A 21,688-nucleotide genomic window follows, 5' to 3' on the forward strand; every position below is an offset into this window, starting at 1 on the left:
TTAAACAAGAACTGATATACTATATACGTAAACTAATAATTATTAATTTTATTATAAATATTAATTAGTTGTTGTTTAAAGAACTTTAATTTTCATATTCCACATATTATTCACCCATTCGTTAGTCTGGCCACACTTCATAAGTGACACAATTGTGACAACTGTCAAACCCTCGAATTTTGGACTCTTGATGAAAAATCAGATTGATGTCAATTTGTTTTTCCACCCGACATTTGTAAAGAATTTTCCATTGATAGCCGACTTCTAATAAATTTTAATACATCACAGTGTAGTGCATAAGCTCTGGCCAGTGAAATATTTATTAACAAATAATTCAAATATGGCTTTCAATTTCACCGCGTTCACGTACATAGTCGCTTTGATAGGCGATGCATTTTTAATATTTTTCTCAATATTTCATGTAATCGCCTTTGATGAGCTAAAAACAGACTATAAAAATCCCATCGATCAATGTAACAGCCTGAATCCGGTAAGTACCTATAATGAAGACGCACACCCAGTTTATTAGTGGTTCATGCAATTAGTACCTGTCATGCTAATTATAACTTATTTGCAGTTGGTGTTACCCGAATATTTACTACATATTTTCCTCAATTTATTGTTCCTGTTGTGTGGTGAATGGTTCTCCTTGTGTATTAATATACCATTAATTGCCTACCACATATGGCGGTAAGTGTAATTTTAGTTATTTAAACTATCGAAAGTGCCTTGAATTTTAACTAAGTGTATCTAGCGGATCATGAATCATCACGTGCATGTTTTGTAGCTGCGAGTTCACTGCACTCTTCTTTAAATTAAAAATATAAAATTTATCGTTTTTGTCTATTCATCCAGCTACAAGAATCGCCCCGTCATGACTGGTGCAGGTCTGTACGATCCAACCACTGTTTTAAGCACAGATAATTTGACAAAAAATATGCGTGAGGGTTGGATTAAATTGGCCATTTACTTAATTTCATTCTTCTATTACATATATGGGTAAGTTTTGTAATTTAATTGTAAGCCTGTGCATATGTTAACCGATTTTAATATTTGCTTTTATTTTACAGAATGGTTTATGCGCTAATATCTACGTAAAAGTAGTTTAATATGTAGTGATCTCGAAATTAAACAAAAAGAAAAATAAATAAATTTATAATTACAACCAGCTCAACACTTATAGCCAGATGAACAAACCAAATAGAAAGAAATATAAGTTTGATTTTGGGTAATTATGAGTTGTACGTGTAAGAACGAATAAAAGTCATATTTATTACTAATGTATTCTCAAATGATAAAAACTTGTAAGAACGTTGCAAGTAATCAACTACTTGATTGCAAAAGCTACAGCAAGCACTACATATATTGAGATTTTTATATAAATAAAAGAAATAACGAATAACTATTTAGCGTCACTTAAAAATCACTAAAAATATCAAATTTTGTACATCATATCTAGCTTAAACGACACTAACGTATTAGTAAATATGTACAATTTTTTAAACTACAAACTACCTTTTATTATCTAATCATGAAGAAGTAAAGATAAAATCACATGTGCAACTAAAGAGTGTTAAAAGTAGCATTTTGAATTTATATTTTGTCTACGGCCGCGTAGCAGCTAGGTTTAATTGTTTTCGCGTCTACACGAATTCATTGTTCGGTTCTGTGTGTGTTGTGAATTGCCAATTGTGTACCTGCAAACAATTCAAGTGTTTTCTTAATGACATTGCAGGCAGAGGTGTTTCGTGACTTGTCAAGTGAAAACATTTGTTCAACGTTGTATTTAAGATATCAGCAAATTAAATTCTAAATTTGTAGATATTTACAGCCGTCTGTTTGGTCACGCTTTGTTTCTGATAAATATTTTTACTCTCGTAATCTGTTGCATGGTAACTACGCATAGATTAGCGATAAGTTATGTATACAACTGATAAGTTGGCTGTGTGCAAGTACAGATCAGTGAGCGCTTTGTGAGGAACAATTTTTTTCTTCAAAATAGAAAATTCAATATGTAAAGTGAACCTTAATTTCTGACATATTTTTTAATACATTTTAATTTCACCATATATATTTGCAAATTGATGCACACATTCGTCTTCACTTATTTGCCAATAACAATTTTTATTTTAAACTTTTCAATGTTATTTTATAAATTGATAATTACATAAATCGGTTTATCATTAGGATACACATTGTCAACATTTCGTGTTGTTAAAAATTTTTAAATACATCGAACTAAACATTTTATTCCTTGCCCAATTAAAAATACACATACACGCCACGTAAATGCTTTGTTATTAGGCACAACTTCGTTGCCTTTAAAGCGTTATTACGTTGAGTATAGTAGAATATAGGTATACAAGTTTTGAGAATTCGCCACAACTTTAATTACACTAATGACCACAATGAAGTGTTTGAAAACCGAACTTATTTCATATGGACAACACTCGAAACGTCATTACGTTAAAAAGACTACGAAGAATATGAAAAAGAATATCAGTACTGCGAATATTTTAATCATCAGCCAACGATTCTTGGAAACCGTTTGGAAGTACTTCAATATTTCACCATGTGCTGCTTCGATATTAAGTTCGGCATCTTGTATATTTGTATCAATACGTTCCACAGTTTCCTCTTGCTCTTTAACCATATGCGCCAATTGTTGAAATATGCCACCAAGTTCTACAATAGTCGATTCAATATTTTGCATAGTCTCGGCACGTTGTTGCACATAACTGTCGGAATCATCATAAAGTGCAATTTGTTGTTGCGTCTGCATACCCGCACCACCGCCACCAACAGCACCTAGCAATGGCGTTGTGTCACCGGCGACCATATCAATGCTTACAGCGGAATTCTCTTCGCTCAACAGCAATGAACCTTGTTTCGCTGTACTCGAGCGTACTGTGCTCGCTGCAATTGGTGTTTGTCCGAATTGATCACGACGCGCCTTCTGATGTTTGAGATTTTCTGTACGTACTTCTAATATCTGCTTGAAGTCTGTGCCCATGCTGGCCAGTTTGGATTGTAATGCATATACCATGTTCGAGGAATGTAACTGCAGATGTTTGCCAGAGCTTGTGCGGCGTTGATCTTTTGAAATATCTTGAAGACGTGCAATTTGTTGATTGAGCGCATTTAAATCGCCTTTGATGATGTATGTTAGCTCTTGTATCTCTTGCGGTCGATCATCGAAGAGACTCTTCTTTTTGGCCACTATATAAATAAATACATTCACAGTAATAATAAAATTAATAATGCATTGTCAAATATGCATACTCACATAATGTCAGTTTCTCCAATTTGGCATAAGCACTTGCAATATTTTTCCCTATATATTTGGCCACCATCATAAACTCCGAATAACTCTGCACTTCTTTCGCTTTGCGTGGATCACGTATATTCACAGCGCGTGTTATATTACGTGACTGCAATGAACGTATTGCATTATTAAACTCTCCAGTTCTATCACGTGAAGCCATTATGAATATTTCTTCCTTTTCAAATGTTGATTCGTCTTCTTCTAAATCCTCAACTCCTTGTTGTTGTTGCGTATTTCCGTATTGTGTCAGTTGTGTGTAACCACTATAATCTTGCGCTGGATGATTTCCGGTAACAACAGCAGCTGCAGCACTTAACGGTTGTTGTATGAAGTTGCGTATTGCCTGGCCAGAGGATGCCTGCAAACGTGTGGATAGCGAGCGGAAATTCCACTGTCTGCTTGCTTTGCTATACTTATCGTCGGGATCTACTGTTGAATTGTTATTATTCGAATTGAATTGTTGACCGTTGTTTGTTTGTTGTGTGTAGTCACCAATAAGTATGGTTGACTCTTGCGCTGCACCGCCGACGTATGTTTCCTTACCACTTGTTGTGGGAGCTACTGCTCCACCAAATAAAGGATTTTTGTACTGTTGTTGTTGCGGTTGACCTTGAGTTGGAACTAATGCTGAGTTCTCTTCATAGGATCCTTCATAGAATCTTGTAGTTTCTTGTGGATAATGACGGCGTCGTGTTGGCATCTCATAATCTACTAATTAGTTATTGGTTTTTGTCCTGGCGTTTCGCTTTGTTTTACCAATATATTGCTATATGCTTTGTCAATAAAACCCAAACATTCGTCACTTTCTACGCATCCATGCACACATATGTACACATTTGGACCTTTGGATAATTACTTTGTAATCCACGTACAAAGTTGGCGACCCGATAAATTAGTTTTCTTTGTTTGTAGTAAACGAAATTATAATTTATTTCATTGAATTAAACTGATTCGTTATTTTGCTTTAATGTATCGTCGCTTTTTCACAAAAAAATAAAGTATATAAAATAAAACAAGGTAATACGTGTCTTTCTCTCACAGCTGTCAATCCAGTATGTTTTAATTGACAGCACTAAATTCTATAGATGGCGCTAAGCACAAATTAGAATTTTGTGCATTAAGAACATTTAATTTTTTATTATTACAAATATATTATTACATTATTTTATATATGAGAATATATGTTAATTAAATATGTATGCTTAATATAAAGAAAACAGTTGTAAATAATATTTTTATTTATTTTCAACTATTTTTCAATGTTGATCTGGCCATATGGTTTTCGAATAATAAAACCAAATTCGAAGTTCGACAATCACCTGCTTCAACATTTTTCTGAAGATAAATTTTACATTTATAGCAGAATAACTAATTAATGTAATTTAATTAAATTTTCTGTATTAATTAAGAAGAAAATGACATTATACCATTTCGGAAACTGTGTAGCACTTGTTTATGTGCCATATTATCTCACCTACAAGTATTCTGGACTGTAAGTAAAGAAAAATTATAGCTGACGCCAAAGTGATAACCTAATTTTTGTAAAGTAATTGATAAATGAAACATCTAAATACAATTGCAGTTCTGAATATGGCGCATTCTGGAAATGCATACAAGCTGGTGGTATTTATATCTTCACACAACTATGTAAAATGCTTGTACTGGCGACGTTTTTCGATTCCGACACACTAAATGGTTCAGGAGATGGCTTCAGTTTCTTGGCGGTAAATACATATCTTTATATGAATTTCGTAAATAATTTTATTTAAATAATATTAATCCATTTGTAGGAGTTTCTTAAGAGTAGTGTTAATGTCGCCGATTTACTCGGCTTCGCTTTGATACTGTCACGCATACCCGGCAAAGGTCACAATAAGTTGATTACAACCGGCTTGGGTTGGGCCGCTGCAGAAGTTATACTCTCTCGTGGTATTATGCTTTGGGTTGGCGCACGTGGCACAGAATTCAGTTGGATTTACATACTTAAATGCCTTGAATCCAATGTTTTATTGGTATGTTGTCATCAAAGTAATACATATCTGTACTTAATTATTAATAAATATTCTTATTAAATAGGTTCAGCATATCACTACTGCCACACTAATGTGGCTCTTCTCTAGGCACGATCTTAACAAGTCACTTAAACCTTTAGTGACCATACTATTAGCGCTGACAGTATTCAAAGGTGTTTGGCTTGAAGGTCTGCTTAGTGTGCTCACCTTCGGACCTTGGTCGACTATTGCCATAAAAGCGTTGATTGCTTCGATTATGGGATTTATGTCTCTTCACATTTACACAGGATTAGCACAGCAAATAGGCATTTAAGCTATACGAAGGTAGTCAATTTGAATTTGTTGTAGTTAGAAATTTAATGTTATAGCAAATACAACTGTACAATTTATTCCAATTACCCACACTTTTATATGATGAAGATATAATTTTTTACTTCAATTGGTATTTCATTTATTCTTAATTCATGTTTTCTTTACAGTTATATGAATAACAACATATTAATGTAACAATTAAAAAATATGATTTAACAACTTGAATATAAACTTTAAAACATATTCAATATGAACTTTATAACAAATTCAACAAGTAATATACTTTTGAAATAGTAACAAGATAACAAAACAACAATGTGAGTTTTTTAGTATTTAACTCACACTAACACGAAATCCGTTTGAAACCATTTCATTATTGAGTTCGGTCCGCTGTATAAGTTTATTTGAAGCTGCGCCTAATTTGATGTATTGCAAGTGTGTTGAATGCTCAACAGTGGATAACATAATAAAACCATTTGCCGCAAGCCCTATAAATAATTAGATAATTTATTTAGTATCAAACGTTTGAATTCGTAAAACGCTTGAAGTCATACTCAATAATGCGCCGAAACACTTCGCAGCTGCTTTTCGGCACATTGTTGCTTGTGGGAAAAGTAGTTCCACCGGGATTTCGTCGTTCAATAAAATTTGTGAGCGCCACATATTTAATAACTTTATCATGACATCGTATGCGCCCCACTCATCCTGTTCGCCAGACGGTGACTATGTGTACAAATATAAATATATTTTAGCAAATACGTTACGCTTGGTACAAGGTATGTGTGTGTGCATGTATTTTTCTATTAGCTTACACAGTTGTTATTAGTGCGCTGCAAATTATTATTATTATCATGAAACACTTCAATTGCAGCTGTGTTATTATGTGGCATTAGTAAGTGCTCATTATGCGTGTCGTCTTGTTGCACTTGCGCATTTTCGGTTAATCCGTAATTTAATGCATTATTTACACTTTTTCGTTTGCGTTTTTCATTATGGTTCCATTTTGGGTAAATTTTTGTAGCCAAATCATCAGTAATTTCACAATTCAAAATTTCACGTAGCAGATTGCGATAAGCAGCACGCGCTGTTGAAGTTTCCAAATTGGAACGTCGCATGTTATGCTTTAGTTTGAATTTCCTGTGTACGATGCAACTGTAAATTGTATTTCATTATAATTAAACTTATTTTGGTATTAAAAATCTATAATTACTTATGATGTAATGTAGTTAGCAATTCAGATGCAGAAGGCAGTAACTTTTCGTAGTGTTTTCCAACGGTAGGATACTTTCGATTCTGCCAATTAACTTTAGCTCTACTTTTACTTAATTTTGCTTTAATGTTAATTTGTGTTTGTAAGTGCGCATAAATTTCAGATTCTGTAAACGCTGTACTTGCATCGATAATGGTTTTGTTATGTTTCGACTTGCGCTTCTTCAAAGAGAGATGGGAAACAAGCTTCTGTTTTTGAAAGTGTAAGAAAATATATATATCGTATTAAAAAATACAATTAAAAATGTTCAATACCTTCTGATAATTGCATAAATTCTCCGTTGCAATTGCAGTAGTGTTCGTCTTATCCAAGTTACAACTTGTGTGTATCGCAACGTAATTATCATTATTTACCGAGACATTACTGCTAATCACACTCATTTCTGTATGCGCAGCACTAATCAACCAATACATGAAGTTCACATTATAAACAATATAACTTATGGTTGGAACTGCTCTTACCTTAATTCGTTAACATTACTATTGTCGCAATCATTTTTGGCAGCTGGTATGAATAGGTTGGTAGTTTCGTATTCTGCATTAGCGCTACGTGGTGCTTCGATCTCATCGGGAAACTCTTCTACCTCTAGAAGTGCTGAAAAGTAGTTAAATTAAGTCCAATACTCAGAATGTTTGTGTAAGAAGAATTACCATCAGTAGTCTTAGCTTTTTTCTCACAAACAGCCAATACTGCTGCAGCCTAAATTGTTTAAAGTGTGAAAAAATATAAATATTTAATAATTTGCATGCATATACAAACATACCTTTCTTTTCGGCGCCTTCGTAGTAGATTCATCTAATTGTATTATTTTTATTAGACATTTACTTTCAAATTTCATATTAAACATGCATACTTTACCTGTAAGCAATTGTATAATGGTAGCTAATTCATCACCTGTGGCATTACCAAAGCCGTCATCTTCATCGATCGGATAATGTTCATTGTGTGTTGTATCAAACTCATTAATGGTTATCTCACGTATATGTATGCAAGTGGTCCTACTATGGTTATTGGTTTTTGAGACCTAGCATGTAGAATTTACATATTGCACTAGCCAATTTTTTATAATAATACAATACGTACCTTTTTCTGCACAATCTCTGTCGTTTTGCCCCATTCTACAAATGTTGCGGTTTCATCCAGCAATTCTGTGTAATCTGTAACTGTGCCATCGGGCAGAGAATGTTCCACAGTCGCACGCCGTCTTTTCCTTTTTGCACAATATGCGCTGGAGTAACTAGTCGGTTGACTATTGAAAGATTTTACAACTGTATTGTAATTTTCAAAATATGCACTACAAATTACCTGCGCTTTTTGGCTTGTTTGACTGTGCACCAATCTTTACTCTGCGAAATCAGTTCTTTTGATTTACCTATAGTAATTTGAGACTAGAGTTAAGCTTATTTGTATAGGCGATTTTTGCAAAACTTACGCAATAAATCGTTGACTTGTAGTTCATGTATCCGCAATGTTGTATAACAAAGTTGTGATATGGAGCGAAAGGAAAGCTGCTCCGTTGTGTGCCTATGTGAAATGTCTTGTGTACGTTGTAGGCCATTACATGCACGTGTAAGAGCTAAACGTAATTTTTCACTTTGGATAATTGATTGGAAGAGCGTGCTTAAAACAGTTGTGTATGTGCCGTTATACTATAACTTACCAGGTTTTCACCACATTTATGGACTGCAACTCATTATTTTTTGGAATGGTGTTTCTTCTACTTGCTGGCCATAATTCCTGGAAATCAGTAAGCATTTTTACACAAAAAATATTGATTTGACCAACTAGTAGTAATATTTGTGGTTATTAGTTAAAATAATTGTTAAAATATGGCGACCGTTAGTAAACGGCATATCCGGCCTTAACGGGGCTTGACATTCTTTTGTGCTGGTAGACATTTGCCACAAATTAAATGCCACTCATTATTTTATATTTATATTGAAAATTTAATCTATGTTGAATTTGTTGCATTTTAAAAATATACCGTAATTTGTTTATATTTAATACAAACAATGCAAAATCGTATAAATTTATAAAATTTACTTCCTTGTATGCACTTTGTAGTCATATGCAACCCTGTCAAGCACAAACAGCAGTTCTCGCCAATTCCACTTTGACCTTACATTCCGCATTAATTTGTATAAAACAAATTTAGTTTGTATTCTGTTGTATTTGCATTGCTACTTTGTTGGTCGCCAGCACCAAGTGTTCTATATCACATATATACAAATTAGTAAACAGCAGAAAAACTCAGGAAATATACTCATTATCCTGCCAGCACATAATAAACCAATTAAAATGGTAAGCATGAAAAATGAATTAAATAATTAATTATAAAATAGTTACTGCATATTATGACTAATAACAATCACGCGTCGTTGCCGACGTATCAACGGCATACTGTGGAGCTGTGATGCCGAAAAAAGGGTGCGGAAAATAACAGCACCATTAGTGAATCAACTGTTATTGATAATAATGTTATTATTGTTTTTTGATGGATTACTGCTTTTATGGCCTCGATATTTATTTGTTTATATGTATTTTACAATAACATGTTTGTATTATTACTAGGGTGATAGCAAAATCTGTGACATCAGCGATGACGTACGTGACGCATTAAAGAAGTTTCGCTTCCGTAAAAGTACGACAAACTCCGCACTGATATGTAAGTAAATTGTTGCTATTTGCATGTTTGTGCATTAGACCTACTAAACAAATTGGCGGTAAAATTAGCTATGCAAATTGCTATTAGCAGTTGATTAGTACGCTTTCACTGCTGCCATGTTATTTATTGCATTATGAGCATTTGCTTTGTGTGTATTGCTCCGCGTTTGACAATACAAAAGTTGTGTGTGTCAAAACAAAGTGGAAATATTTATGCAAAATATAATTAAATGTTAATGTTAAATAGTTTAAAATTTTATTTATTTACATAAATATAATATTCTACTCTCGTGCAACATTTATTTCTTTAGTAAAAGTCGATCGCGAGAAGCAACTTGTTATTTTGGATGAACTCTTGGAGGATATATCCGTTGATGAATTGCAAGAAACACTGCCAGGCCATCAGCCGCGTTATATCATATATACATATAAAATGTTACATGATGACCAAAGAATTTCATATCCAATGTGTTTCATATTTTACACACCGCGTGATAGCCAGGTTAGTTGGATTTATATTAGATGAAATATATATATATGTTTAACTCCCCTTAACTTTCTGCCCAACAGATCGAGCTACAAATGATGTATGCCTGCACCAAAAGTGCACTCCAACGTGAGGTGGACTTAACGCGTGTCTATGAAATACGCGAATTAGATGAACTCACTGAAGAATGGCTCAGGGAAAAACTCAAGTAGAGTGTAGGCAACGGTGTTTATAAACATAAAAACATAAAAAAATGATAAGCAATATTGTGTATATGTGCGTTGGTGTACATAATGTGCATGGACTTACCCAAAAATACCAACGATTTTACACCAAATATATACATACATACATACATATGTCTAAAGTTACAAAGGATATGCAACAAACAGCATACTGATAACACGCCCAGCAGTAAATGCAGTAAATACTTTTAAGTACAGGTATTTTTTTTTTCAATATTCCTAACATAGAAATACCAAAAACGCCAAATACTTAAAAATATTCCAAACTAAATGTAAAGTATAAATTAAATATTGCATTCCAAAAGTTTTTTTTTAACATACATACATACATATGTATATTAGTTGTAGCATTGAAACATATTTTCAGTAGCGTTTGTGTAGTATTGTTAGTGGAAACAAAGAAAATGAAAGAAAAATATTAATATGAGAGAAGCTGTGCTTGCCAAATTTAATTTTATTTACTTTATAATACCACATAATTACTTTTTTTATTTAAGTATTAGCGTTTTATTATATTGAATTTTACAATACGTGCGTAAAATTAAATGGAAAACTTTCACATTTGTATACACTTTATCAATATATACATATATACGTAAAAATAAATATACACACAACATATATTAAAGACTGTAGTTATGGCTTAAATTATCAGCAAGCTGATATGAAATTGTGGCTTTTGCAGTTGTAAACAACAACAAACAGCGGCCACTGCTTTGTAGATTACAATATCACATTTGTGATTAATTAGCAATATTAATATTTAATTTTAAAAAGGATGTAAACGCTGTGCGGCATGCATCATACTCAGCGCTGCAGTACTTTGTGCCGACGCTGCAGACGGTGGTGGCGGTGGCGGTGGCTGTGCTGCGGCAAGCATATGCGCCATTGTGGTATGATGTGTCATATGTGTAGCGTGATTAGGCTGCAATGTGGTGTTTAAAGACAAATGATGTGTGTGCGCGTGCAGACCATCATGTGTGAGTGTGGTATGTGTGGGCGGCGGTGGAGGTGGTGGCGCTGTGGCGTGATAATGATGTGGCATTTGACTTGTCAATGGTAAATTTAGCAAACTACTATTCGCGTGTGCACGAAAATGTACGCTTAAACTGCTCGCCGAACCGAATTCCTTATCGCAATCGGGACATTTGAAACTTTCCTGCAGCACAGTTGTAGCTTGCAGTGCGCTATTTGGCACGACACCACCCACCACAACTATCGGATCCGGACAGGTGGTGTCGACTGCCTCATCCTCGTCATCTTCACTGCGCTCGTGTAGCGTATGTTGCTTGCGTTTATGCGCCTGCATATCACGTTGTCGACTAAATGATTTGCCACACACATCGCAATGATGATTTTTCAGCTGCGTATGTGTAACCATGTGTTTGGAGAGATCACCGGCACTGTAGAATGCCTTCTGGCATACGGGACACAATTGATCACGTATGCCGGTGTGTATCTTTTGATGCGCTTGAAAGTTACCCAGCGCTGAGAATTGCTTTGAGCAAATCTCACATTGAAACGGACGTTCGCCGGTGTGTGTGCGCTGGTGTATGTGTAAATTGTATTTTTGTGCAAAACGTCGCGGGCAATAGCTGCAGCCAAATGGCTTTTCACCGGTGTGTGTGCGTAAATGCATTTGCAATTGCGCGGAGCACTTGAACGTTTTATTGCATTCATAACATGTTTGCGGTAGTTTCGGCAAAGGCTTTGGACCACGCCGCTTATGCTCCTCTGGGGGTTTACGCTGATAACGTGAGCGGCGTTTGCTAAGTAAATAGTAAAACTTTAAAAAATATCGTAAGACACTTTTTTTCATATTTACCGTTTCTTCACATCGCCACCCACATCTGACTCCTCTTCAGAATCGGGTTCTAAGTATGTGTGTGTCTTATTGCTCAAGGAGGCAACTGGCAATTCAGTATTTGTTTCGGCATCGCAAAAACTTTGATAAAAAGAATAAAATATTTAGTCCTTTTTGCCAGAGCACACACCTTATACTTGTATTTACCCATATCCTCTGTCTTGCAAACCAAGGTATTGCCGCAATCTCAAGTCGGAGTTCTCACATTCTTGCTTGAAATGGTACGCCACACCTAAACGGTAAATGCAATTATTGCAAATGACCGCAGGTAAACCGTCACTTTTATAAACCTTAAAAATTATATTTGGCTTTCAATAATTCTATATTAGCAATATCGAAAGATATTTGATAGCTACCCTTATCTTGGCACACATCATCAGCATTGTGCAAGGCATCATTGCGAATTCGGTGCTGTATATGGAAGTAAGCGCGCCTTCTTCTAGACATACTCTACAAATTTTATGAATATTATAGTCCATATTAAATTAATTTACTTTTTCAGCTATTTACAAAATATGAATGAAATATTTTGTTTACGAATGTGAGAATACAATTCCAGCAAGAAATTAATATTGCCATATCGTTTATAAATTTTAATGATTAAATGGATTTAATTAAAAGTTGTTTTTGTTTTTATATGTAAATAAAAGCTTAATTTAAAATAATATATTTAAAAATGTAATGAGTATTAATTAAATATAGAATAACTAAAAAATTATAAATGCAATTATTAAACAAAAACATTATATTATATAAAATGTCAAAATTATAAGTCAAAATCTTCATTTCATATGAAAATTATGTTCAAATTTATCTCTATTAACTTTCAAATAATATAATATTGTGAAAAATATTACTTTTCAGCCAATTAAATATAAAATAATAAAAATTTTTTGAGAAATACAACTCTGACCGCACAACATTGCCGACTGTCAAGTGAATTGTCATGTGTGACAGCTCGTTACAATCGCAGCCAAGTTTACGCACCTTGCCTGCATTGCCGACGACTTCCTTTCTAGTTTATTTCTTAAAGGTATGCGTACTTATTTTTCGCCAATTACCCAAAAAAATCTTAAAACATCAGTGAACTAATATGAAGCATATTAAAAACTATGAAACAAAATCACTAATAGTTGTTTACAGCTTGCTATGCACAATAACTAATGTGAATTTTCTAATTTCATATACTATTTTTCCGTGATTGTATTTGGCCTACCCGTACTCGTACTTGTAATTTTGTGCTATACGATACAATGATGATGACTACTGCTATTTGCGGCTACAGCGGACAAAATGGTTCAACGCTTGACTTTGAGAAGACGTCTGTCCTACAACACCAAGTCCAACAGGAGGCGTATGTAAGTAATTTTTAGAAATGGAATATCCAAGTAATTGCTGTAAAGAATACTGCCTGCCGGTGAATGTAAAGTTGTGTGACACAATGGTCTATCATATGAGTGATATTGGAAATCAAAACAGTCATATATTAGTGCTGCGAAACTAGTAGAATTTGAATTGTTTTTGGACGAATTCAATAAATTTGCTGGTGTTACTCTACAGAGTGTAAATATTCATAAACAAGACAACTTGTCTAATTTATAACGTTGTTGTTGCATTAGTGTACAACAGCATACGCGTTTACTGGCATGGCATGCTATTCGTTGCAGTATCCTCCAAATGTCTTAACTGATTTTAATTTCTCATTTTACAGTGTGCGCACACCTGGCGGTCGCCTTGTGTACCAATATGTGAAGAAGAACAAGACCGTGCCAAAGTGCGGTCAATGTAAGGAGAAGCTAAAGGGTATCCGCCCCACACGCCCATGTGAACGTTCCCGTCTGTCGAAACGTCAAAAGACCGTTGCCCGTACCTATGGTGGTGTTTTGTGCCACAGGTGTCTGCGTGAACGTATCGTTCGTGCCTTCCTTATTGAGGAACAAAAGATCGTCAAGGCGCTGAAGAGCCAACGTGAATTGTTGGTGAAACCAGTCAAGGCCGTTGCTGAGAAGAAACCCGCCAAGGCACAAGCCAGCAAATCAGCGGGAGGCAAGTCGGCTGCCAAGAAACCCATCCAGAAATCCACTGGCAAATCCAAGAAGTAAACATTGTAGCGGATTAACATTGGACGGGTTGGTTATATTTTAAAAGAAGCTGTGTGTAAAAAAAAAATTGAAGTTATACGTTGTAATGTATAATGGATGAGATAAAATAAAAGCGCTGTTCTTTTTTAAAATGAACTGTTTAATTGTTTAGATAGTATTTTAGAAAATATTAGCATTTCTTTATAGTTTTGAATTAATGTTTGAAACAATTTTTGTTTAATTGCTCTTATCATACACAACTCGTTATGTGCATTTGTATGTATGTGCATCGCAATAAATTTATCACCAAAGCTGTTCGATAAAAGCTACTCCATTCGATAAAAAATGCAACCGTGTGTTTACTTTTCCCATCTACTCTTTGCAGCTGTCATTCCGTACATTTTTCAAAGTGTGTTTTGATTTTCTCAAGCAGTTTCCAACCAGAGAACACATCAAAATCTCCTAGTTTCAATTTCAATTAAAAATGGCCGAAGTGTTGTTGTATCGCGGACGCAGTCGCGCTTCTGTTTTTAGTTTTGTGCTTTTTACCGCATTCCTATTGGAGTCTGAGTATGGTAAGTGCATTTAGCAATGATTATATATACCAGTGCATACGAAATTGCAACGAAAATGTGCAGGGTTTGTCAATTACGGCAATCGGAACTTTTATGGCTTCAGTGATTTTTTTTTCGCAAAATGCAGGCATTCCATGCAGGTGTATTTGTATATGTGTGTTTCCATATTGCCGTTGCGTTTTGTTGGGAGCGTTTTACGCTCTCCTGCTCACATAATGCCAATTGGAATTCTGCTCACAAAAATTCGTGAAATTGTCAAATGCCATGTGAAGTATGGCTGTCTCGCTCTGTCATATGTTTATTGCATTGGTATATGCTATTCGTAGGTAGATGGCGCGCTTTGTTGGCGGGAATAGTAGAAGAAGAACGCTAAAAATCGGTGTATTTGGACGTTTGTCAAGCGTTGGACTAAAAATTTCTGAAAAGTGTATATTTTATGTGATTTTACTGAAATTTAGCAGTTAATAGTATTGTATTTACTTGAATCAGTAATTTAAACAAATAAATACTACGGCTGTGATTGATTTCAGGTAAAAATTTGATTATCAGCTTTACTAAATAAAATTGTAGATTTTGCTGCCGCTTCCGGTGATCTTACGGAAACAGGAAGAATATATATGTTTAATTTATAATTTGAAAAAGCATATACCATGCCCAATAACTTTTTAAGTTAGATATAACCAATTCCATTAATAGAATTCAACTTTTGTATAAACATGCAGGCCACCTCTGTGGATTGAAGTATGGGTAGTTGTAGTATTAGTGTTGTTTTTGTTGTGCCAAAAAAACCGTTCTGAAAAAATTTTGAGTGATGCGGCCAAATTGGTAGTTCTTGGTTACTTCAGTTTCGGTTACATATACCCGACCGTCGTGGAAACAATTATGGATACTGTCTTCAATTGACTCTTTTAGCCATTCTAACTATCACATTTTCCTTTGTGCGTAACACCAAACCATTTTCTAAGCGTATATCCTCCAGCGTTGTGACGGGCAGCAGCCGGAAATTTTGTAAAATACCCACCAGCAATGCTTTAATCTCTAGCATAGCAAATCTTTGACCTGCAAGTCGTTGAGATGTATATTGAGTGTATATTCAGAAATATATATATATATCCATATATATGCATAATTTATATATACATACATATGTAACATTGCTTACCAATGCAATTCCGTGCACCAGCACTGAAGGGCACAAATGCAAACGGATGACGATTCAAACTATTTTCGGGTAAAAATCGGTCAGGATCGAATTTTGAAGGATTCGGAAAATGTCGTTCGTCTCGCATTATATCGTATATGTGTATATTAATCTGACTGCCGGCGGACAAAATCACACCATTGAGTTCTGTGTCTTCTATGCAATGACGCTGAATAAATGGCACAGAGGGATAGAGACGTAGCGTTTCTTTTATAACACATTCCAGATATTCCAACTGATTAAACTCGAATATACTCAGTGCTGGCAAATCTACAAATTAAAATAAAATGGATTGTGCTTAAATTTGTTGTTTATAGTTGTGAATGCTAACGTTCACCGCAGTTTTTGACTTCGCGATAACATGCATCTTGTATATCCGGGTGTACGGCTAAATTGAGTAGTAAAAATATGAGGCACGTTGCAGTTGTATCATATCCCTCAAACATAAACGTATTCACTTCATCACAAATACCCTGATGATCGATTACACCTTGCGACTCGGCTTGGAAAAGTGTATCCAACATGGCGTAACGTTTGCGTTTACCAATCTCAACACTAAACAAACATTTTTATTAATATTTTTTATGAAATTAAATAATTAACTTTTGATTTACTCATTTTCATGCGCAGTGGTGGTAGCAGCTTGACTTTTTTGAAATTCTTCGCGTTTCTTTTGTATAATCTTACTACTGAAGTCGTGTGCCACCTTTAAATTCTTGTAAAATCCTTTATAATCGCCAAACAAATAGAATATCCAATTAAAATACATGAACGGATTGCACAGCCGATCGACCATCACTAACTCTAACTCATGTATGGTCTTGCGATACTCGCTGCTGCCCGATATGTCATCCAAGGATACGCCAAGCGCGGTTTCTTGAAATAAAAACAAAAAGAAACATAAATAGTGATTTGTTTGTGTCTAGACGGTATTGTAAATGGTTTTTTCTTACCACAAACACTATTTAAAGTGAATGCCGATATTATTTCATTTAAATTCACATTTTGATCCTTCTTTGCGCTCAATAAGTGCACAAGTTTTAAAGATTCACTTCTAACGAAGAGAAAAAGTGCATATTTATACAAGCTCAAACATGCAATTGCAACAAAACTTACTTGAAAACTTCATTGAAACTCTGCAATATATTAAAGTGAAAAGCTGGTGTGAGCAATTTGCGTCTGTTATGCCAATGTTGACCTAGAGGAAAGTGTCATATGCACACTTTGGTGTATACTTTTTTTTAAAGAAGTTATATGTTTTCTTACCTCTACTCACAAGCAAACCGTTGCCCAGAAATGGACGCACAAAATCATAAATTAAACCTTTTGTTATTAATGTCTGACTTTGGAAAACTTCTTGCACTGCTTCCGGACTTGTTATGGAGTAAATACAACCGGTGTAATATAACAAGACATAGGATTTATCTTTTGTGCGTTGATAGATGTCGCGACAAAAATTGAAAATATCCTCTGAAAAGTGAGAAGTGTAAATGTGTATGAAAAAATAAAAGATTTATTAAAAATTTATTGGAAAATACATAATAATAAAGTGTCGAACTGTTTATACTATTGTAAGTTATATGTAACCGGAACGGACCCGGATTTTTATCCATCCAAGGACTACCAAATCGACAGCATTCTTCAAAATTACTTGAGACATGTTTTATGTCGCTACAACAACAATAAATTTTTCATTAACAACGTCATCGTCAAAATTTTAAGTCGTACATTGCATTGGAGTGATCGTCGAAAATCGGATGCAAATAAGAAGTTTCACAGATAATAATCACTTATTAAAAAATTCGGTATTTTCTCAGCAATGGTGTGTCTAATTATAAAAAACACTTAAATGCTGAATTTGAGAAACGTTCTCAGTGTTTCCGAAGCTACGGCCGTGTGTAGAGGCTGTTATCACTTAAATATTTCTAAAACTGTTTTGTTTTACGCTACTACAACAACAACAACAACATCAATTATGCAAATAAATTTCACAAAATAACACCTTTAAAACAAATAACTACATTTTGTTGAGCGCTCACCGGGATTTGAATGTAATATATCGAAATTGTTGCCGAAAATAGTGCGTCCCGGTACTATATACACCTTATCCGATACCTTACTGCCATCCACCGTTTTCATGCGTTTACAAGCTGCCAATAAATAGTATTCTTTACTGAGTTTTTTCAAATACAGCCCTAAACCCAAGATGCATATTGAAAAGAATAAAATAAATGTAAATAAAGCCATTGCAAAAACTGCACTGAATTGCAAGGCTTTGAAATAAATCCATCGAAGTAATCATGAGCATATAAAAGCTGCTATTCTATAATCTTGTTTTTTTTTTTAATAATTAAAAATAGATTATAAAATTTCATTGATAACAATTATATTTATAAATATTAGGGTGTGCTCTTAATTTTATTTCGTTGATTATCTATAGTATAATGTATATAATATATGTGTGTGTTGTAAGCTGATAAAAAATACTAAAAGTTGACTAAAATATTTTAAAATTTATTTATTTTATTTATTTATTATTTTTGTTAAATATATTTGAAATTATTATGGTCGATATCATTTTTATACAAACATTTATTTATACATTTTATTTATACAAAAATGCTTTTTATTTATAAAAACAGCCCTATTCTGTGCACTTTACAAATTCAACAAATTTCTAATTTGTAAAAATTTGAAATTTATCAAGCATTTCGTATTCTGTGTCTGAAATAAAAAGCTTTTTTCTTTATAAATTGTTAAGAAGTAAAATGTTCTTGACAAATATATTTTTATACAAAGAGGAAATATATGAATATGATGATGGCTCGCGTTATTTAGCCGTTTTTATATTAAGAAGTTTATTTTTCCTTTTATTGTACAAAAAGATGAAGATAATGAGGGTAACTTTGACGAAATTGTTTTCAAAATATTGCATGCGATTACAGCTTAGCAAATGTTTCGCATTAAATGACAAAGTTTAGATTTTCATAGTCCTCAAGGAACTTTTCTGAAGCCAAGCATAACAACCAATTAAGTGAAAATTGCATTCCAAATATTTTTAAATCTTTTACAAAGGACCTATGTATATGTATTATATTATATAATATTCTATTGCTCCGCGAGGGACCAAAAGACTCCGGGGTATGTGGGATCGAAAAGCGAATATATAGCCCCCGCCATCCGCCATCAACCTCATCTATGCGCGGCACCCTCTGTATGGTTAACAAATGAGGTTTTGGCGACCGAGTAAAGGCCGTATAACTTTATCTCTTTATAAAAACCGATTAGATAGACTGATAACTGGTCAATCTTAAACCAAACTTATCCACGAAGCCACAATAAAAAAACAAACACTAATCAAAATAACGAGCATGAAATATAAGGCCAGACTCGGAGCATAGAATATTTGCAACATTTCGCACATTCTCACACACTTTACATCTCGCCAAAGAGCAAAGGATTTCCTGTGAAATGAATGTTAATTTATTAACTATTTTATAACAAATATTGAAATGCATTTGAAAACTTATGTTATACAATAATTCAAGTAAATTCGAATATAGTTGACAGAAATCAGCTGTTTCTGTTTACATTATTTTGTTTCCCACACGTGTGAAAAGCTATATGCTCTGAAGCTTTTTATTTTATCAAAATTGTCACAGTTTCTTACTTGATAAAAATCTGAAAAAATTTTCAATTGTTTGTTATTTTGTCAAGTGCACAGAATAGGGCTGAAAATCTTAATAAAAATTTTCAGTACAACCCTAATCTTTAATCCATATACAATGTACATGAACAAATGAAAACTTATATTTACTGTAAGTTTGTACTTAATTTTTGTTTATACATACATCATGAAATATCATTATTTTGATGACTGCAATTAATTTATAATAATGGCTCGTGTAATAAGTTTTTTTAATCGCTTTAAATGATACCCAATATTTAAAATGTAGCACTATGTAAATATTTTTAAAACAAGCGATCTAGCACAGCTTTAAAAGCTATACACATTTTTTTTTAATTCGATTTTATTATACATATATTATAGCGGACAGGAGTGCTGAGCAACCAATTATTTTGATGTAATTATTAGTGTTATCAACTGTCATTTTGTTGTTATTGTTGTTGTCATAACGGTTACCTAAAACCTGCTTGGTGGAACAGAGTAAATTATAGTCTAGAAGATTAAGAAAAAAAGTAGTTTAACTGCGTCGAACAATAGAGACAAGGGAGTTAAATGGGTGGGTTTCGCTGGGCGTAGAAAGAGGTGGTTAGTGTCATACGAAGGCATTTTGCGCGCTGGACATTAGGAGGTTTAAAATTTAGGCTAGTCTGAATAGGTTGGACATTAATCGACTATAGTATTCGTGAGGCAACTCGAACTCTAGTTCTGCATCCGGTGATGGGGCGACTTCAAACATGTCTTTGGCTGGGAGGGAGTGGCTGAAGATGTTGATAGCGCCGCGTTGAATAGCGTTTGGAGACTGTCTGAAACTACTCGTATCTGAAGATTCATCAGTAATGGGTTTAATATCCTCGACGTACAGTATGATTAACCGCTTGATATTCCTGATGGATGGTTCGATGGTTCCGCTCCAAGCAAATGATAGCAAGTATAAGTTCGGAGAAAGCATGCCAATATGAACAGCGTAGTTCGTTAACTTTCCCTTTAACTAGGAGCATAGAATCGACATTGTAAAGGGTCATCCATTTCGAGGTTCCCTACTTTTTTTAAAGAAAAATTCACAAATTTAATGGAAAATGTTTATTATCACTCGAAAGAACATTCTTTGGCATTTATTTTTTTAATGTTTTGCTCCAAGGCCTGAATAGAAGCGGAATTGTCCTTGACTTTAGACTTTATATATCCCCAAAGGAAAAAGTCTAACGATCTTGGTGGACAAACGACCGGCCCAAAATGTGAAATTATCTGCTCACCGAAGTGTTCTCTCGATAAAGCCATTGAATGATGCGATGATGTGTGAAGGGGCGCCGTCTTGTTGAAACCAAATATCGCCGAGATCACGAGCTTCAATTGCAGGCATCAAATAGTTGGTTATCATGGCGCGATACGTTCTCACCGGTGTAATTATTGAAGAAATATGAACCGATGATTCCACCGGCCCCCAAACCACACCAAACCGTTATGTTTTCTAGATGAAATGCCAGCTTTTGAATCTCTTCAGGTTGCTCCCAAGTCGTCCCAAATGTGGCTTGCATGTTTACATACCCATTGAGTCGGAAATGAGTCTCATCGCTGAACAGAATTTGGCTCGAAGTCGTCGTATTTTCTTGGAACTTTTCAAGAGCCCATAGAGCGAGGCGATGTCAATTGGGAAAGTCTTCAGTTCTTACAAAAACTGTATTTTGTATGCTTTCAATTTAAGATCTCGACGTAAAATGCGCCATGCGTAAGTCCGAGTTGCTGTGAACGGCGCCGAATCGACTGTCACGGTCTTCGTGTATACTCTCAGCTACGGCTGCTATATTTCCTTCACAGCTTGCTTAACGTGGTCTATTCGGTCAAATATTATCCAATAATGAATGCAGGGTCTCAGGTAGGGTGATGATGTTGCGAGTAGGCCGATTATGTTGACCTTTCTTTACAGAAATGTATACCAATAAAACTCTGTGTAAACTAGCCAGGGT

General features: G+C 34.4%; 9 protein-coding genes across 15 annotated transcripts in view; 5 read left to right on the forward strand and 4 right to left on the reverse strand.

The window, feature by feature from the left end:
• The first annotated feature begins 149 nt into the window (after positions 1-149).
• On the forward strand, positions 150-1,292 carry LOC105216945 (protein cornichon). The gene is made up of 4 exons (XM_011191714.3): positions 150-490; positions 578-690; positions 856-999; positions 1,071-1,292. Exons 1-4 carry the CDS (start codon positions 341-343, stop codon positions 1,096-1,098), a joined length of 435 nt encoding a protein of 144 aa, XP_011190016.1. The 5' UTR covers positions 150-340; the 3' UTR covers positions 1,099-1,292.
• An 807-nt stretch (positions 1,293-2,099) lies between these two features.
• Positions 2,100-4,388, reverse strand: LOC105216946 (syntaxin-5). The gene is made up of 2 exons (XM_011191715.3): positions 3,287-4,388; positions 2,100-3,219 (listed from the first exon to the last, which is right to left on the reverse strand). The coding sequence occupies exons 1-2, from the start codon at positions 4,023-4,025 to the stop codon at positions 2,462-2,464; spliced, it is 1,497 nt and encodes a 498-aa protein (XP_011190017.1). The 5' UTR covers positions 4,026-4,388; the 3' UTR covers positions 2,100-2,461.
• Positions 4,389-4,617: 229 nt separating this feature from the next.
• Positions 4,618-10,004, forward strand: LOC105216949 (BOS complex subunit TMEM147). 3 transcript variants are annotated; one of them, XR_008470265.1, is made up of 6 exons: positions 4,618-4,817; positions 4,908-5,049; positions 5,116-5,337; positions 5,402-5,661; positions 9,491-9,584; positions 9,895-10,004. XR_008470265.1 is itself a non-coding variant. In XM_029043306.2 (5 exons), exons 1-4 carry the CDS (start codon positions 4,741-4,743, stop codon positions 5,648-5,650), a joined length of 690 nt encoding a protein of 229 aa, XP_028899139.2. In that variant the 5' UTR covers positions 4,618-4,740; the 3' UTR covers positions 5,651-5,661; positions 5,817-5,892. The 3 variants fall into 3 exon arrangements, 2 of the variants coding, with proteins under 2 accessions (XP_028899139.2, XP_011190023.2); XM_029043306.2 differs by lacking the exons at positions 9,491-9,584; positions 9,895-10,004 and adding an exon at positions 5,817-5,892; XM_011191721.3 differs by lacking the exons at positions 9,491-9,584; positions 9,895-10,004 and having other exon boundaries at positions 4,619-4,817; positions 5,402-5,732.
• On the reverse strand, positions 5,983-8,713 carry LOC105216948 (uncharacterized). 2 transcript variants are annotated; one of them, XM_011191720.3, is made up of 13 exons: positions 8,580-8,713; positions 8,352-8,512; positions 8,225-8,291; positions 8,003-8,168; positions 7,778-7,943; positions 7,683-7,714; positions 7,570-7,618; positions 7,381-7,513; positions 7,174-7,315; positions 6,860-7,107; positions 6,462-6,801; positions 6,204-6,372; positions 5,983-6,137 (listed from the first exon to the last, which is right to left on the reverse strand). In XM_011191720.3, exons 1-13 carry the CDS (start codon positions 8,672-8,674, stop codon positions 5,983-5,985), a joined length of 1,923 nt encoding a protein of 640 aa, XP_011190022.2. In that variant the 5' UTR covers positions 8,675-8,713. The 2 variants fall into 2 exon arrangements, with proteins under 2 accessions (XP_011190022.2, XP_054082661.1); XM_054226686.1 differs by having other exon boundaries at positions 7,683-7,943.
• Positions 9,085-10,626, forward strand: LOC105216947 (glia maturation factor beta). The gene is made up of 4 exons (XM_011191716.3): positions 9,085-9,220; positions 9,491-9,584; positions 9,895-10,085; positions 10,154-10,626. The coding sequence occupies exons 1-4, from the start codon at positions 9,218-9,220 to the stop codon at positions 10,280-10,282; spliced, it is 417 nt and encodes a 138-aa protein (XP_011190018.3). The 5' UTR covers positions 9,085-9,217; the 3' UTR covers positions 10,283-10,626.
• On the reverse strand, positions 10,334-12,738 carry Zfp112_0 (zinc finger protein 32). 2 transcript variants are annotated; one of them, XM_054226688.1, is made up of 5 exons: positions 12,690-12,721; positions 12,536-12,629; positions 12,327-12,469; positions 12,141-12,260; positions 10,334-12,084 (listed from the first exon to the last, which is right to left on the reverse strand). In XM_054226688.1, exons 2-5 carry the CDS (start codon positions 12,575-12,577, stop codon positions 11,085-11,087), a joined length of 1,305 nt encoding a protein of 434 aa, XP_054082663.1. In that variant the 5' UTR covers positions 12,578-12,629; positions 12,690-12,721; the 3' UTR covers positions 10,334-11,084. The 2 variants fall into 2 exon arrangements, with proteins under 2 accessions (XP_054082663.1, XP_011190024.2); XM_011191722.3 differs by having other exon boundaries at positions 12,536-12,738.
• Positions 12,739-13,153: 415 nt separating this feature from the next.
• Positions 13,154-14,416, forward strand: LOC105216954 (60S ribosomal protein L34). The gene is made up of 3 exons (XM_011191726.3): positions 13,154-13,212; positions 13,465-13,537; positions 13,891-14,416. The coding sequence occupies exons 2-3, from the start codon at positions 13,473-13,475 to the stop codon at positions 14,279-14,281; spliced, it is 456 nt and encodes a 151-aa protein (XP_011190028.2). The 5' UTR covers positions 13,154-13,212; positions 13,465-13,472; the 3' UTR covers positions 14,282-14,416.
• Cyp4ac1_1 (probable cytochrome P450 4ac1) lies at positions 14,186-18,311 on the reverse strand. Of its 2 annotated transcripts, XR_008470264.1 has the most exons (9): positions 18,076-18,311; positions 17,303-17,506; positions 17,153-17,234; positions 16,990-17,090; positions 16,651-16,912; positions 16,374-16,591; positions 15,998-16,306; positions 15,316-15,894; positions 14,186-15,253 (listed from the first exon to the last, which is right to left on the reverse strand). XR_008470264.1 is itself a non-coding variant. In XM_011191723.3 (8 exons), the coding sequence occupies exons 1-8, from the start codon at positions 18,281-18,283 to the stop codon at positions 15,731-15,733; spliced, it is 1,548 nt and encodes a 515-aa protein (XP_011190025.2). In that variant the 5' UTR covers positions 18,284-18,311; the 3' UTR covers positions 14,186-15,730. The 2 variants fall into 2 exon arrangements, 1 of the variants encoding a protein (XP_011190025.2); XM_011191723.3 differs by having other exon boundaries at positions 14,186-15,894.
• Positions 14,566-21,688, forward strand: part of LOC105216953 (bone morphogenetic protein receptor type-1B) — a 206,213-nt gene continuing 199,090 nt past the window's right edge. The window contains exon 1 of one of the 2 annotated variants that reach the window (XM_011191724.3): positions 14,566-14,835. In XM_011191724.3, coding sequence (XP_011190026.2) covers positions 14,745-14,835 — 91 coding nt within the window. In that variant the 5' untranslated portion in view covers positions 14,566-14,744. Of the gene's footprint in view, positions 14,836-15,228; positions 15,366-21,688 lie in introns of those variants that run through there. The other variant, XM_029043308.2, reaches the window with a different exon arrangement.

This window comes from Zeugodacus cucurbitae, chromosome 3 (assembly GCF_028554725.1).
Source record: "Zeugodacus cucurbitae isolate PBARC_wt_2022May chromosome 3, idZeuCucr1.2, whole genome shotgun sequence".
Classification (NCBI taxonomy): Eukaryota; Metazoa; Arthropoda; class Insecta; order Diptera; family Tephritidae; genus Zeugodacus; species Zeugodacus cucurbitae.